The sequence below is a fragment of the Dendrobates tinctorius genome, unplaced genomic scaffold (assembly GCF_039654945.1).
Source record: "Dendrobates tinctorius isolate UK_male_01 unplaced genomic scaffold, ASM3965494v1 ptg000104l, whole genome shotgun sequence".
Classification (NCBI taxonomy): Eukaryota; Metazoa; Chordata; class Amphibia; order Anura; family Dendrobatidae; genus Dendrobates; species Dendrobates tinctorius.
In genome coordinates this window covers 146,072-164,172 of record NW_027361772.1, presented here as the reverse complement: position 1 = coordinate 164,172, position 18,101 = coordinate 146,072, and the positions used below count along the sequence as shown (strand labels likewise).

General features: G+C 46.0%; 1 protein-coding gene across 5 annotated transcripts in view; it reads right to left on the bottom strand.

Moving 5' to 3' along the window:
• Window positions 1–2,820: 2,820 nt before the first annotated feature.
• SH2D6 (SH2 domain containing 6) overlaps window positions 2,821–18,101 on the bottom strand; it is a 143,011-nt gene continuing 127,730 nt past the window's right edge. For 3 of the 5 annotated variants that reach the window (XM_073588561.1, XM_073588566.1, XM_073588565.1), the window contains 2 exons: window positions 6,760–6,912; window positions 2,821–2,944 (listed from right to left, as the gene is read on the bottom strand). In XM_073588561.1, the coding sequence (XP_073444662.1) occupies window positions 6,796–6,912 (117 nt within the window). In that variant the 3' untranslated portion in view covers window positions 2,821–2,944; window positions 6,760–6,795. The remainder of the gene's footprint in view (window positions 2,945–6,759; window positions 6,913–18,101) is intronic. The other 2 variants (XM_073588562.1, XM_073588563.1) reach the window with 2 other exon arrangements.

Sequence of the window (18,101 nt, the reverse complement as noted above, 5' to 3'; positions counted from 1 at the left end):
TTTTAACCATGGAATTTAGGGGTTTGGGTTAGAGTTAGGGTTAGTTAAGGGGGTTTAGGGTTAGGGTTAGGGTCAGGGTTAGGGTTGGGGTTTGGGTCAGGGTTAGGGTTAAGTATGGTTTGGTTAAGGGTTAGGGTCAGGGTTAGGGTCAGGATTAGGGTTAAGTATGGTTTGGTTAAGGGTTAGGGTCAGGGTTAGGGTTAGGGTTAGGGTCAGGGTTAGGGTTAGGGTCAGGGTTAGGGTTAAGTATGGTTTTGTTAAGGGTTAGGGTCAGGGTTAGGGTCAGGATTAGGGTTAAGTATGGTTTGGTTAAGGGTTAGGGTTAGGGTTAGGGTCAGGGTTAGGGTCAGGGTTAGGGTTAGTTAGGGTTTAGGGTTTGGGTTAGGGTTAAGTATGATTTGGTTAAGGGTTAGGGTCAGGGTTAGGGTTAGGGTTAGGGTCAGGGTTAGGGTTAGTAAAGTCATGGTTTGGGTTAGTGTGAGGGGACATCCAATGTTGGAAAAAAACGCAAACGCGGTAAAAACGCACTAAAAACGCATACAAACGCATAAAAACGCTGCGTTTTTTTCATGCATGCTCATAAAAATGCTTGAAAAAAACGCAGCAGTTGTATGCTTTTGTATGCGTTTTTTCAATGCGTTTTTTTGCGGGAAAAACGCGCTGCAAAAAAAAGCAAGTGTGAAACTAGCCTTAGAAGCTGATAATTAGAACGCTTGGGATTTGCAGTCATCAGGAAGAGGCAGAATAGCATCACATACGGATGTCACATGGATACAAACAGTGCTGTGCAAATTAATTGGGACAAAGTATTTTTTTTAAGTAAAATCATAAGTTGGTTACCAGTCAGTGATTCAAACCAGTTTTAACTGCTTTGAACAGGCACTAACACCTGTTCAAAGCAGTTAAAACTGGTTTGAATCACTGACTGGTAACCAACTTACGATTTTACTTAAAAAAATGCTTTGTCCCAATTAATTTGCACAGCACTGTAGATACGAGGAAATCGCATCCTCGCATTGCAAACGGATTATATATGGATCAGCATACGGAGAACATTGGTGCGATTCTCGGCCATCCAAATCGGACCAATTTTTTTATACGTTGAGTGTGACTCCGGCCTTACACACACATCTTTATTTTATGACAGCAAACAATGCACATATAAAGACATTAGAATTAAAACAAAATCATCCCACACATTCACAGGAGATAGCGCCCCCAATTGGCATCTCAGTCGTTAGCAAAAGTGCAAGTAAAACTTTACATAGCCAGGAGGATCGGCCCTGATTCCGTTCATCCTTCTGATACGTTTCCCTATAAGGACACATGTCGATGTTGGTGTCAATCCTACTCATACTGATATTTACCCACTTTTCTGGTCTGTACGGTAAGAAGTCTACATTTTAATTTCTCAAATATTCTCCATATCACATGTAGTCATGGCCGAAAGGGTTGGCACCCTTGAAATTGTTCCAGAAAATTTAGTCTTTCTCCCAGAAATTTATTGCAGTTACACATTTTGTTATTCACATGTTTATTTCCTTTGTGTGCATTGGAACAACACAAAAAAATTGAGAAAAAAAAGGCAAATTGGACATAATTTCACACAAAACTCCAAAAATGGCCTGGACAAATTTGTTGGCATCTTTCCGATACAGGAAATATATATATCTTTGTACTGTATTAGCCAGCAGATAGAAGAATATTTAGAATTGATAGTCCTCAGTGGTTGATACCTTTTAATGGCTAACTGAAAAGATGGTAACAAATTGCAAGCTTTCGAGACTACGCAGGTCTCTAGCCTGATGAAGAGACCTACGTAGTGTCGAAAGCTTGCAATTTGTTACCACCTTGGCATCTTTCCAAAACTTAGGGTAAACAATTTTGTTTCAAGCAAGTGATGTTCATTCAAACTCACCTGTGGCAAGTAACAGGTGTGGACAATATGAAATTCACACCTGAAAGTAGATAAAAAGGGGAGAAGTTGACTCAATCTTTGGATTGTGTGTGCGTGCATGCCAACAATTTCAGCCATGACCACATGTTTCGGTAGGTGATGACATGTCTATGGAGTGATGTAGAATATTGGCGCCAAAAGCAATAGGAAGTAAATGATGTAAATCATTTTGGGAAAAACTGAATTGGAAATCTAAGAGCTTATGCCACACTGTGGCCAAAAGTGCAACTGCAGTGTAGCCCCAATATAACTTCTTAAAGGGAATCTGTCACCAGGTTTTTGTTACCCCATTTGAAAGTAGCATAATATAGGGACAGAGACCTTGATTCCAGCAATGTGTGACTTACTGAGATGCTTGATATCAGTTTGATACAATCATTGGTTTATCTGCTACAGATCTAGCAGTTCCTTGAATGTTGGGCTCTGTATAACCTCACCCACATCACTGACTGTCAGAAAGCAGATAGCTGCCAATCAGTGGGGGAGTTTGTACAGAGCTCATGAATATGGAGGACTAACTGACAAAGGATTACTAGTCATCTAGTGATAATCTTCTGCTGATAAAACATTGATTTTATCAAAATTACAACAAGCAGTTCAGTAAGTTACACATTGTTGGAATCAGGGTCTCTGACCATACATCATATTGCTCTCAGATTAGGTGGGAAAAGTCTATTGCCAGATTCCCTTTAAATAAAATGCGTAGATAATTATTCTGCAATACATATAGTGCCAAATATTCCTCGAGCGCTGTCTAGACATCACCACCTGTCCCCCGTGGGCCTAATCTCACACACATATACTGTACACCTGAGAGATGTTTCTGCAGCAAAAGGGAAGAAGAATAATGGAGACACACAATGAACATGGTGCTCACAGCAATCAGATTTATTACAGCTTTAGGCCTCACTCAGAATTCGGAAAAACAGGACTGAGTTTCATCAGCGATTTTCATCAACGTTTGGTCAGAATTTCATCAGTTTTTATCTAATGGAGAAAAAAAAAAATTATTCTATCAGTCTTTTTTTTATTTTTTTTATTCCAATCAATTTTTATTGTAGGAAGTTACATTAGAAAAAGGAAAAATTCAGGTATCAATGGCATTAATACACAAAGAGAACAACGCTGTAACACGTGGTAGTATATCTTTTGATTAGTCTTTGAAAAATGGACATTACATGTAGGGTATCCGAGTGCTGTCTGATTTTCACAGACACATAGATTTTCATTGCTGATTTTCATCCAACACGCAGATCCCTATCAGACATGTCTCCGTGATATTGTATGGATCACTCGATCCGAGGGAAAAAAAAATCTGATGTGTGAACTACTCCATAGACATTCATAGGTGCGAGTGCGATCTGTGAAAAATGTATGTCTGAATGAGGCAGCGTTTCCAGTGCAGGCGAGAAGAATGATCCGAGTGAATGTTATAGTCATTTTAGACACCTGTAATATACATGACTTACATTCATTGCATATGACATACAAGAACAATGTATCATTGCTATAGCTATTACAGGGAACCTGTTGTGTAAAAACAACACTATCAACCTGCTGATACGGGGTTAATCTGCAGGTTAATAGTGTTCTGAAGCTGCATGGCGCCCGCACTGAAAGCCCAGCTCAACATTAGCGACGGCTGTCAGTCAGTGCTGGGGTGTGGTTACAGCATGCTGAGTGGCGATCGAGGCCACGCCTCCATGACTGAAAGCCGGAGGCTGCTGGGTGAATAAAGTCTGTTTCTTCCCAACAGTGGGGCTCTCAGTGCCAGTGCCGGAGAGCTTCAGAAAGCCATATCTGCAAGATAATAATTTTTTTTTTTTTTTTACTCAACAGGTTCCCTTAAAGCAAGTATTAAAGGGGTTTTCCCATGAATAAAAGTTCATTTTAATCAATAGATCTTGGAATAATAATAAGTTCCACAATTGTATGTGTTAAAATAAAATTTTCCTGTGCTGAGATAATCTTATAAATGTCCCCCTGCTGTGTACTGTGTAATGGCTGTGTCTGACCGTACAGGGACATGGTCTGATCATACCACCATGAGAGGCTGCAGGGAAAATAAAACTTTATTTTCTCCCTGTAGTCATTGATATGATTACATTACTCTTTATGTGCAGTTTAACACTACGTATATTGGCAGGTAAGTAGCATTTTTTGGAGGTGACAGGTTCCTCTACAGCTCATATTAATTTTGGCTACACAATGTTTCCTCCAAGCCTTAAAGCCCCGTCACACATAGCGATCTCGCTGCTGAGTCACAAGTTTTGTGACGTCACAGCGATCTCACCAGTGACCGGCCCCCCTGCCGGTTATCGCTGATCGTCCTGGAACAGCCAGGACATTTTTTTGATCGCTGGTCTCCCGCTGGCCAGCACGCATCGCTGCGAGTGACAGGCGGGAGACCAGCGATCAGTGCGCTGGTAACTAAGGTAAACGCAGGGTTTCTAAGCACCGGGCGGTGCTTAGAAACCCGATGTGTACCTTAGTTACCAGCGCACTGATGCAGGGAGCTGGTAACCAAGGTACACATCGGGTTTCTAAGTGACGCACGCCCCTTAGAAACCCGATGTGTACCTTAGTTACCAGCTCCCTGCATCAGCGCGCTGGTAACTAATGTACACAGCGATGCCGCGCGCTCGGCGTCGCTGGTGCTGATCGCTGGTGAAGCTGTCTGTTTGACAGCTCACCAGCAATCATGTAGCGACTCACCAGCGATCCTGACAAGTTGATATCGTTGTCGGGATCGCTGGTGAGTCGCTGTGTGTGACGGGGCCCTTATAGTCCGTACACTTCTTTCTGCACGTCTTAACAATGTTATCTCATAATGATCCTGATGGCCAGCAACTGCACACAGTAGTGTTATTTGTCTGATGAGTGGCCATTATTGTACTACAAGGACAGATCAAGTCCACTTGATAGCATCCATATGTCCTGCCATCTCTATATATAAAACTGAATATGTGTGTGTGTGTGTGTGTGTGTATCACCAACCAATCACAAAGCATCTTTCATTTCACCAGAGCTGTTCAAAAGAAGCTGAGCTGTGATTGGATGCTATGAGAAACAGTTTTCCTTGCAACCAATCACTAAGCATCTCTCATTTCACCAGAGCTGGTTAAAAGAAGCTGAGCTGTGATTGGTTGCTATGAACAAGTTTTCTCACTTGACAACACCTCAGCAGACACTGACATGGTGGGAGAAATCTAGCATCCCCGGGAACATAAGCTCCCAGCCATTGTCTGCCCCCCAAAAAGGAGCAGAGAGCACATGACAGAAATGAATCCCCCCTCCCGTGCCCATATCCTCATCACACATCCTCTATCCTATAGGCACATCTTCCCTCTTAAAGGGATCATTGGTATGGAAGTCAGAGCAAATCCATCCATCGCTTTGGTTTTGACCCCAGGCCTCTCTTAAAGGGATCATTGGTATGGAAGTTTGGACCGTTCCACTCAGCTCTGTGGTTCTGACCCCAGGGTCTCTTAAAGGGATCATTGGTATGGAAGTGAGGGCAAATCCACTCTGCGCATTGTTACTGACCCCAAGCCTTTCTTAAAGGGATCTCCGGAATGGAAGTCAGGGCAAATCCATCCAGCGCTTTGGTTCTGATCCCAGGCCTCTCAAAGGGATCCCCGGTATGGAAGTCAAGGCAATTGCCTTCAAATGCTCTGGTACTGACCCCAGGCTCTCTTAAAGGGATCTCCTGTATGGAAGTTAGGGTAAATCCCTCAGGGCTCTGATTCTGACCCCAGGGTTCTATTAAAGGGATCATTGGTATGCAAGTCAGGGCAAATCCACTCAGCACTCTGGTTCTGATACCAGGCTCTCTTAAAGGGAATGGAAGTTACGACCGTTCCACTCAGCATTCTGGTTCTGACCCCAGGCTGATGGGATGATGTGGGATATTAGGGGTAGTAGTCTGGTGGCTCTGGCTGACAGGATGATGTGGGATATTAGGGGTAGTAGTCTGGTGGCTCTGGCTGACGGGATGATGTGGGATATTAGGGGTAGTAGTCTGGTGGCTCTGGCTGACGGGATGATGTGGGATATTAGGGGTAGTAGTCCAGTGGCTCTGGCTGACGGGATGATGTGGGATATTAGGGGTAGTAGTCTGGTGGCTCTGGCTGACGGGATGATGTGGGATATTAGTGGTAGTAGTCTGGTGGCTCTGGCTGACGGGATGATGTGGGATATTAGGGGTAGTAGTCTGGTGGCTCTGGCTGACGGGATGATGTGGGATATTAGTGGTAGTAGTCTGGTGGCTCTGGCTGACGGGATGATGTGGGATATTAGTGGTAGTAGTCTGGTGGCTCTGGCTGATGGGATGATGTGGGATATTAGTGGTAGTAGTCTGGTGGCTCTGGCTGACAGGATGATGTGGGATATTAGGGGTAGTAGTCTGGTGGCTCTGGCTGACGGGATGATGTGGGATATTAGTGGTAGTAGTCTGGTGGCTCTGGCTGACGGGATGATGTGGGATATTAGTGGTAGTAGTCTGGTGGCTCTGGCTGATGGGATGATGTGGGATATTAGGGGTAGTAGTCTGGTGGCTCTGGCTGATGGGATGATGTGGGATATTAGGGGTAGTAGTCCAGTAGCTCTGGCTAACGGGATGATGTGGGATATTATAGTGAATGTGGCTATGCGGAGTGGGCGGGGCTATACACTCAGCTTTATGTATATAGATATAATCATTATAATTTGTTATAACTAACCGTAGTTAGTTACTATGCCCGGGCAACGCCGGGCTCTTCAGCTAGTGTAGTAATAAAAAACAGCACAATATGTGACTATACCATAAGAGAGACGTCTACCGGGGTAACACGGGTGTCTCATAAGGCAGCAGGATATAACAGGGCCGTGCACTCTCGCTCTGACGTCTGGCGATTCACCAGGTTCAGCGGCTCATGCTGATGATGCACAATCAAGTGAGTGACGCTCGGGAAAACCTGAAGGGAGAGACAGACATCACGACTCCATAGCAATCAACAGACAAACGGACATTAGATGTTGTGTACAGAAGTAAAGGACAATCCGGGCTGGTCTCACATAGGTGTAATAAAGGCACAGAAGTGTTCACAATAACAGCACTGTGTACGGGAACAGGAGATAATCACAAAATCTTTATCCTAGTTTTTATTTCCAGCTTTGGGAACATTGCACGCTGTTTTCTAATGTAAAACATGAAGAGAAATGTAGATAATTTTACCTACTTTACAGAAAATAAAAAATGAACATTGGGCTGTTCTAAAAAATAGCAGTGTCTGCATTTGTCTTTACAAACTCACAGTACGTAGTATTTATTTGGAGGATTCCTGTGAATCACTAACCTAATATTTAGATTTTTAGAACTATGTTGCAGAGAGTCATCCAACTTCTGGCCCCTGTCACCTGTTATTCCAGCCCAGGATGCTTGGACTACATCCCACAAGATTTTGGAATTTGTTGGTTTTGCCAAAGAAATGGCATTTTTAATGTCACCCCACAAGTATTCTATCAGATTAAGGTCCGGGGATTGGGCTGGCTGCTCCATAACCTCAATTTTGTTGGACTGGAACCAAGATTTTGCTCATTTACTGGTGTGTTTAGGGTCGTTGTCTTGTTGAAACACCCATTTCCTCAGCATAAGGCAACACGACCTCTTCAAGTATTTTAATATATGCAAACTGGTCCATGATCCCTGGTATGTGGTAAATAGCTCCGGCACCGTAGTAACAGAAACATGCCCATATCATGATTCTTGTACCACCATGCCTCACTGTCTGCAGGGTGTACTGTGGCTTCACTGCAGGGTTTGGGGGTCGTCCGATGAACTGTCTGCAGCCCTTGGACCCCCAAAAAAAACAATTTTACTTTCTTCAGTCCACAAACAAAATGTTTCTCCATTTCTCTTTAGGCCAGTTGAAGTGTTCTTTGGCAAATTGTATACGCTTCAGTACATGTCTTTTTTTTTTTTTTTAACAGTAGGACTTTGCGGGGACATCTTTCTAAGAGACTAGCGTCACACAGACGTCTTCTGTCACAGTCCTCACAGGTAGCGTGAGACTGTCTTTGATCATCCTGGAGCTGATCACTTGCTGACCCGTTGCCATTCTGGCCATTCTTCCATCCATTCGAATGGTAGTCTTCCGTTTTCTTCCACCTCTCTCTGCTTTGGCTCCCCATTCTAAAGCATTGGAGATCATTTTAGCTGACCATCCTATCACTGCCTGCACTGCTTTATAAATTTTACCCTCCCCAATCATCTTTATAATCAAACTACGCAATTCTTCTGAACAATGTCTCGAACGATCCATATTTCTCAGACTTTCAAGGAGAAATGCATGTACAACATGTCCTGGCTTCCGCCTTACATAAGGGCCACCTGATTCACAGAATGATTGATCTCACTAATTGATCTCTACACTGATATTATTTTGAACATCCTGCCTTTCAATTAATTATTCTCATACAGTCTCAAAAACCTGCAGATCATGAATGCGGAGTCTTAGAATCTACTGCACCAACTGGTAAATTGTGTGACATGTGGTAATATAATTTATACCAAAAAGAGTGATTCATCGGGTTAGTCATATTGGACTACTAGTATTTTGAACACCACTATATTTGCATTTGTATTATAGTTGTCCAATTAAAGGCAATCTGATATGGGGCAGAGACCCTGATTCCAGTGATGCATCACTTACTGTGCTGTTTGTTATAGCTTTTCTAAAGTCACTATTTTAGCAGCAGATTATTACTAGAGAATGAGTTGTCTCATGCCATGTAGTCCTCCTGCTCTGTGTAACCCCGCCCCCACGACTGAATGGCAGCATTTTGTGTACACTATGCATAAGCAGAAAGCTACCATTCAGTGGTGTGGGCGGGGTTATACAGAGCTCAGCATTTAGAGCTATGCTATATCTGTAGCCGAGAAAACAGTGATTTTATAAAAACTACAGCAAGCAGTCCAGAAAGTGACACATCGCTGGAATCAGGGTCTCTGTCTCAATATTATGCTGCTCTCAGATAACATAGCAAAAATCTGTTGACAGATTCTCTTTAAGGCTATGTACACATGCTGTGGATTGGTCTGCGGATTTTTCAAAATCCGCAGGTCAAAAGACAAAGACCTGCGGATTGCCCTGTGGTTTTTCATCTCTACAATGGAGGAGATGGCAAACCGCAGCGGAATCCGAAGAAAAGAATGACATTTCAATTCTTTCTGCGGATTGGAAACCACAGCAAAAACCGCGCGGAAAATTCCGCACCGTCTGCACTGTGGTATCCATTTTCCATAGGATATAATGGTACTGTACACCGCAGCTAATTCTGCTGCGGATCCGCAGCAGAATCCGCAGTGTGTGCACATACCCTAAGGGACTAATGACCCATAATTTGAAACAGGTGCACAGCTCCATACAGTGAACTCTGTAGGTAAGGTCCTAGTAAATGCCGGACTTTTGAGTCGTATTCACAATATGGTCAAAATTCATGTTGCTATGCGGGCTTCAATTGCCTGTTAAGATGTTATTTGTAATTGAGCGTTGAAGGGAATGCATCATCCCCAAAAATTCCTGTTGTTTAAATCAAGTTTTTTGTGCAAAATGTGTTTTTGAAAATAATCTGATTTTTTTATTCTTCATAGCTCTATCTACAAATGTAAAAAAACGAAAAAATGCGATCACAGAGAGCCAATGTGTTGCCATGACAGCCTGAGGCCCCTGTCTGGGTTTTCTAGGTGACTGTCTATTTCACTATATAATCCAGTTTCGTGTTTCATATATACTTTGGCAATGTTTTTTTCTCAAATCACAATTTGTCTTAAAAAAACATATAAGCAAAAAATGTATACTGTATTTCTCTGACTATGAGACGCGTCCACAAAACGCACCCAGGTTTTACAGGAGGAAAATACAAAAAAAAAAATTGAAGCAAAACATGTGGTCAATTCTGTACTAATATCTCCCTCATCCCTATCCTGGTATACATGCCCCCTCATCCCTATCCTGGTATACATTGCCCCCTCATCCCTATCCTGGTATGCATGGCCCCCTCATCCCTATCCTGGTATGCATGGCCCCCTCATCCCTATCCTGGTATACATTGCCCCCTCATCCCTATCCTGGTATGCATGGCCCCCTCATCCCTATCCTGGTATGCATGCCCCCTCATCCCTATCCTGGTATACATGGCCCCCTCATCCCTATCCTGGTATACATGGCCCCCTCATCCTTATCCTAGTATACATGGCCCCCTCATCCCTATCCTGGTATGCATGGCCCCCTCATCCCTATCCTGGTATGCATGGCCCCCTCATCCCTATCCTGGTATGCATGGCCCCCTCATCCCTACCCTGGTATACATGGCCCCCTCATCCCTACCCTGGTATACATGGCCTCTTCATCCCTATCCTGGTATGCATGGCCCCCTCATCCCTATCCTGGTATACATGGCCCCCTCATCCCTATCCTGGTATGCATGGCCCCCTCATCCCTATCCTGGTATGCATGGCCCCCTCATCCCTACCCTGGTATACATGGCCTCTTCATCCCTATCCTGGTATACATGGCCCCCTCATCCCTATCCTGGTATGCATGGCCCCCTCATCCCTATCCTGGTATACATGGCCCCCTCATCGCTATCCTGGTATACATGGCCCCCTCATCCCTACCCTGGTATACATGGCCCCCTCATCCTTATCCTAGTATGCATGGCCCCCTCATCACCATCCTGGTATACATGGCCCCCTATCCCTACCCTGGTATACATGGCCTCTTCATCCCTAACCTGGTATGCATGGTACCCCTCATCCCTATCCTGGTATACATGCCCCCTCATCCCTATCCTGGTATGCATGGCCCCCTCATCCCTACTCTGGTATACATGGCCTCTTCATCCCTATCCTGGTATGCATGGCCCCCTCATCCCTATCCTAGTATACATGGCCCCCTCATCCCTATCCTGGTATGCATGGCCCCCTCATCCCTATCCTAGTATACATGGCCCCCTCATCCCTACCCTGGTATACATGGCCTCTTCATCCCTATCCTGGTATGCATGGTACCCCTCATCCCTATTCTGGTATACATGGCCCCCTCATCCCTACCCTGGTATACATGGCCTCTTCATTCCTATCCTGGTATACATGGCTCCCTCATCCTTATCCTAGTATGCATGGCCCCCTCATCACCATCCTGGTATAGAATCATAGAATCGGAAGGGACCTCCTGGGCCATCTGGTCCAACCCCCTGCCCAAACAGGACTCGCTAAATCATCCCAGTCAGATGTCTGTCCAGCCTCTGTTTGAAGACTTCCACCGAAGGAGAACTCACCCCTTCTGGTGGCAGCCTGTTCCACTCATTGATCACTCTAACTGTCAAAAAGTTTTTTCTAATATCTAATCTGTGTCTCCTCCCATTCAGTTTCATCCCATTGCTTCTAGTCTTTCATTGTGCAAATGAGAATAAAGTTGATCCTTCTACAATGTGACAGCCCTTTAGATATTTGTAGACAGCTATTAATAAGTCTCCTCTCAGTCTTCTCTTTTGCAAACTAAACAATCCCAAATCCTGCAACCTTTCCTCATAAGACAGGGTTTGCAGACCGGTCACCATTCTGGTTGCTCTTTTCTGAACTTGCTCCAGTTTGTTGATGTCTTTTTTAAAATGTGGTGCCCAAAACAGGTCACAATATTCCAGATGAGGTCTGACCAAAGAGGAGTAGATGGAAATAATGACTTCACGTGATCTAGACTGTATGCTTCTGTTAATACATCCTAGAATTGCATTTGCCTTTTTTGCTGCTGCATCACACTGTTGACTCATATTCAGTCTGTGATCTATTAGTATACCCAAGTCTTTTTCACATGTGCTGTTGCTTAGCCCTATTCCTCCCATTCTGTATATGCTTTTTTCATTTTTATTGCCCAGATGTAGTACTTTGCATTTTCCCGTTAAAAACCATTCTGTTAGTTGCTGCCCACTTCTCCAGGTATACATGGCCCCCTCATCACCATCCTGGTATACATGCCCCCTCATCCCTATCTTGGTATATGTAGCCCCCTCATCCCTATCCTGGTATACATGGCCCCCTCATCCTTATCCTAGTATGCATGGCCCCCTCATCCCTATCCTGATATACATGCCCCCTCATCCCTATCCTGGTATGCAGGGCCCCCTCATCCTTATCCTAGTATGCATGGCCCCCTCATCCCTATCCTGGTATAGATGGCCCCCTCATCCTTATTGTACTATGCATGGCCCCCTCATCCCTATCCTGGTATACATGGCCCCCTCATCCCTATCCTGGTATACATGGCCCCCTCATCCCTACCCTGGTATACATGGCCCCCTCATCCCTACCCTGGTATACATGGCCCCCTCATCCCTACCCTGGTATACATGGCCCCCTCATCCCTATCCTGGTATGCATGGCCCCCTCATCCCTATCCTGGTATGCATGGCCCCCTCATCCCTATCCTGGTATGCATGGCCCCCTCATCCCTATCCTGGTATGCATGGCCCCCTCATCCCTATCCTGGTATACATGGCCCCCTCATCCCTACCCTTGTATACATGGCCTCTTCATCCCTATCCTGGTATACATGGCCCCCTCATCCCTATCCTGGTATGCATGGCCCCCTCATCCCTATCCTGGTATACATGGCCCCCTCATCCCTACCCTGGTATACATGGCCCCCCTCATCCTTATCCTAGTATGCATGACCCCCTCATCCCTATCCTGGTATACATTGCCTCTTCATCCCTATCCTGGTATGCATGGTACCCCTCATCCCTATCCTGGTATACATGCCCCCCACATCCCTATCCTGGTATGCATGGCCCCCTCATCCCTACCCTGGTATACATGGCTTCTTCATCCCTATCCTGGTATGCATGGCTCCCTTATCCCTATCCTGGTATACATGGCCCTCTCATCCCTATCCTGGTATACATGGCCCCCTCATCCCTATCCTGGTATACATGGCCCCCTCATCCCTACCCTGGTATACATGGCCCCCCTCATCCTTATCCTAGTATGCATGGCCCCCTCATCCCTACCCTGGTATATACATTGCCCCTTCATCCCTATCCTGTTATGCATGGTACCCCTCATCCCTATCCTGGTATGCATGCCCCCTCATCCCTATCCTGGTATGCATGGCCCCCTCATCCCTACCCTGGTATACATGGCTTCTTCATCCCTATCCTGGTATGCATGGCCCCCTCATCCCTATCCTAGTATACATGGCCCCCTCATCCCTATCCTGGTATGCATGGCCTCTTCATCCCTATCCTGGTATGCATGGTACCCCTCATCCCTATTCTGGTATACATGGCCCCCTCATCCCTACCCTGGTATACATGGCCTCTTCATTCCTATCCTGGTATACATGGCTCCCTCATCCTTATCCTAGTATGCATGGCCCCCTCATCACCATCCTGGTATAGAATCATAGAATCGGAAGGGACCTCCTGGGCCATCTGGTCCAACCCCCTGCCCAAACAGGACTCGCTAAATCATCCCAGTCAGATGTCTGTCCAGCCTCTGTTTGAAGACTTCCACCGAAGGAGAACTCACCCCTTCTGGTGGCAGCCTGTTCCACTCATTGATCACTCTAACTGTCAAAAAGTTTTTTCTAATATCTAATCTGTGTCTCCTCCCATTCAGTTTCATCCCATTGCTTCTAGTCTTTCATTGTGCAAATGAGAATAAAGTTGATCCTTCTACAATGTGACAGCCCTTTAGATATTTGTAGACAGCTATTAATAAGTCTCCTCTCAGTCTTCTCTTTTGCAAACTAAACAATCCCAAATCCTGCAACCTTTCCTCATAAGACAGGGTTTGCAGACCGGTCACCATTCTGGTTGCTCTTTTCTGAACTTGCTCCAGTTTGTTGATGTCTTTTTTAAAATGTGGTGCCCAAAACAGGTCACAATATTCCAGATGAGGTCTGACCAAAGAGGAGTAGATGGAAATAATGACTTCACGTGATCTAGACTGTATGCTTCTGTTAATACATCCTAGAATTGCATTTGCCTTTTTTGCTGCTGCATCACACTGTTGACTCATATTCAGTCTGTGATCTATTAGTATACCCAAGTCTTTTTCACATGTGCTGTTGCTTAGCCCTATTCCTCCCATTCTGTATATGCTTTTTTCATTTTTATTGCCCAGATGTAGTACTTTGCATTTTCCCGTTAAAAACCATTCTGTTAGTTGCTGCCCACTTCTCCAGGTATACATGGCCCCCTCATCACCATCCTGGTATACATGCCCCCTCATCCCTATCTTGGTATATGTAGCCCCCTCATCCCTATCCTGGTATACATGGCCCCCTCATCCTTATCCTAGTATGCATGGCCCCCTCATCCCTATCCTGATATACATGCCCCCTCATCCCTATCCTGGTATGCAGGGCCCCCTCATCCTTATCCTAGTATGCATGGCCCCCTCATCCCTATCCTGGTATAGATGGCCCCCTCATCCTTATTGTACTATGCATGGCCCCCTCATCCCTATCCTGGTATACATGGCCCCCTCATCCCTATCCTGGTATACATGGCCCCCTCATCCCTACCCTGGTATACATGGCCCCCTCATCCCTACCCTGGTATACATGGCCCCCTCATCCCTACCCTGGTATACATGGCCCCCTCATCCCTATCCTGGTATGCATGGCCCCCTCATCCCTATCCTGGTATGCATGGCCCCCTCATCCCTATCCTGGTATGCATGGCCCCCTCATCCCTATCCTGGTATGCATGGCCCCCTCATCCCTATCCTGGTATACATTGCCCCCTCATCCCTACCCTTGTATACATGGCCCCCTCATCCCTATCCTGGTATACATGGCCCCCTCATCCCTATCCTGGTATACATGGCCCCCTCATCCCTACCCTGGTATACATGGCCCCCCTCATCCTTATCCTAGTATGCATGACCCCCTCATCCCTATCCTGGTATACATTGCCTCTTCATCCCTATCCTGGTATGCATGGTACCCCTCATCCCTATCCTGGTATACATGCCCCCCACATCCCTATCCTGGTATGCATGGCCCCCTCATCCCTACTCTGGTATAGATGGCTTCTTCATCCCTATCCTGGTATGCATGGCTCCCTTATCCCTATCCTGGTATACATGGCCCCCTCATCCCTATCCTGGTATACATGGCCCCCTCATCCCTATCCTGGTATACATGGCCCCCTCATCCCTACCCTGGTATACATGGCCCCCCTCATCCTTATCCTAGTATGCATGGCCCCCTCATCCCTACCCTGGTATATACATTGCCCCTTCATCCCTATCCTGTTATGCATGGTACCCCTCATCCCTATCCTGGTATGCATGCCCCCTCATCCCTATCCTGGTATGCATGGCCCCCTCATCCCTACCCTGGTATACATGGCTTCTTCATCCCTATCCTGGTATGCATGGCCCCCTCATCCCTATCCTAGTATACATGGCCCCCTCATCCCTATCCTGGTATGCATGGCCCCCTCATCCCTATCCTGGTATACATGGCCCCCTCATCCCTATCCTGGTATACATGGCCCCCTCATCCCTATCCTGGTATACATGGCCCCCTCATCCCTACCCTGGTATACATGGCCCCCTCATCCTTATCCTGATATGCATGGCCCCCTCATCCCTACCCTGGTATACATGGCTTCTTCATCCCTATCCTGGTATGCATGGCCCCCTCATCCCTATCCTAGTATACATGGCCCCCTCATCCCTATTCTGGTATACATGGCCCCCTCATCCCTATCCTGGTATACATGGCCCCCTCATCCTTATCCTGATATGCATGGCCCCCTCATCCCTATCCTGGTATACATGCCCCCTCATCCCTATACTGGTATGCAGGGCCCCCCTCATCCTTATCCTAGAATGCATGGCCCCCTCATCCCTATCCTGGTATAAATGGCCCCTTCATCCCTATCATGGTATACATGGCCCCCTCATCTCTATCCTGGTATGCATGGCCCCCCTCATCCCTACCCTGGTATACATGGCTTCTTCATCCCTATCCTGGTATGCATGGCCCCCTCATCCTTATCGTAGTATGCATGGCCCCCTCATCCCTATCCTGGTATACATGGCCCCCTCATCCCTATCCTGGTATACATGGCCCCCTCATCCTTATCCTGATATGCATGGCCCTCTCATCCCTATCCTGGTATACATGCCCCCTCATCCCTATCCTGGTATGCAGGGCCCCCTCATCCTTATCCTAGTATGCATGGCCCCCTCATCCCTATCCTGGTATACATGGCCCCCTCATCCCTATCCTGGTATACATGGCCCCCTCATCCCTATCCTGGTATACATGGCCCCCTCATCTCTATCCTGGTATACATGGCCCCATCATCCCTATCCTGGTATACATGGCCCCCTCATCCCTATCCGGATATTAGCTAAACCACTCACACATAAAATGTGAAATAAATTCTATTAAACATAATTTAAAACGTTTTAGTGGCTTGAGAAAGTATTCCCCCCTTGGCATTTTTCATGTTTTGCTACCTCACAGCCTGGAATTTCACTGGGTTTTTTAAGGGTTTCCATCAGTTCATGTAAAAAACATGCCTACAACTGTGAGCATTTGGTTTTCTTTTTATTGTGAAGCAATCAACAAATAGGATAAAATAATTGAAAACTTCAGTGTGAATAACTATTCACCCCACTAAAGTCAATACTTGAGATGTATGGGGTGTCCAGATAGAGCTAGGACCTCTGGTGGAGGGCTTGCCATATTCTTTTAGGACAGCTTGCCCAGCTTTGGTCCTCATCTGGTACTCAACTCTCTCCTGTACTTCCAAGTTACTGCTAGCATGTGGCAGTGGATACACTCAGGAACACCGCCTCGGCAGACGGGCCAAAGCAGATGAGGGTAGCCATTGGTTTTTGAGGCCCACAGTAACTTTAAGGTCTTGCCTACCCGTGCATGTGAAGGCTGGATTCGGCAAACTGTGCAGAAGAAACTATTTAAGATTCAACAGACAGAAAAGAGATTCCCAGCAAAGTGTTATGTTGCTCTGTGAGGGCGCTACGAGGCACATGTAGGATACTGCTGGCCATCCATTGCATCCTGGCCTAGCTCTAGTCATCCTGACTAGCTCTTGCCACAGGGACTCGATAGGTAGGGACCAGATAGTGAGGCTGACGACCTGCGCAGCTCTTTCTTAATTTAATCCAAGTCAAGCACAAGCCACGACTTCAATCAAGGTGCTTCAAAATCCTGTGGCGATAGGGTAGCAACAAAGCAGCAGGTGTTGAATCACTGGAAACTGTAGTCACGAACCTGCACACAGGCGGCCCAGGGCATAGGGTCGTTCCCCACTGGACCGAAGCAGCAGTGGAGTTCGGCAGCCCCTTGGGTATTGGAGCAGCGCTCTTTAGGAACACTCTGCTCACCTCCATTGAGGAAGGGGCTAGAAAAGGTGCCTCAAACATTGTCTGCTTCACCTTGACTTGGCCGGTCTACCGCAGCTGGTGAGTATCTCTCATAGCGGTTAACACACAAAGAAGAAAATGATGGTACTCAACCTTGGCACGTTGAATGTGAGAACTCTAGCTCACTACATCGTGGACATAGCAGCTCTCACCAAAACACGCTTAGCAGATAAGGGCCAACTGACAGAGCGTAGTGGTGGATACAAGCTTTTCTGGAGTGGTTGAGGCATCACAGAATGGCAAGAAGCAGGAGTGGGATTTGCCATCAAATCTCACCTTGTTCTTAAACTTACCCAGCTTCGCCTGCTGACACTTCAGCTCCCGCTTAGTTACAAACAAGAAGCGTGCTACACTGATTAGTGCATACGCTCCCACAATGACCAATCCAAGTGACATTAAGGATAAGTTCTATGACGAACTTGAAGAATATTTAGAATTGAGAGTCCTCAGTGGTTGATAGCTTTTAATGGCTAACTGAAAAGATGGTAACAAATTGCAAGCTTTCGAGACTACTCAGGTCTCTTCATCAGGCATTGACTAATGCAACATCTGAAGAATCACATATTTATACACAAGACAGCACAGAAATAATGCAATAGCTAAGACAAGTGATGTGAAGCAGAATTGTCATTATTGGAGAGGGTTAAACACAAATATTGGAGCAGTTCATAGATAAGGAGCCTGAAAGTTTTA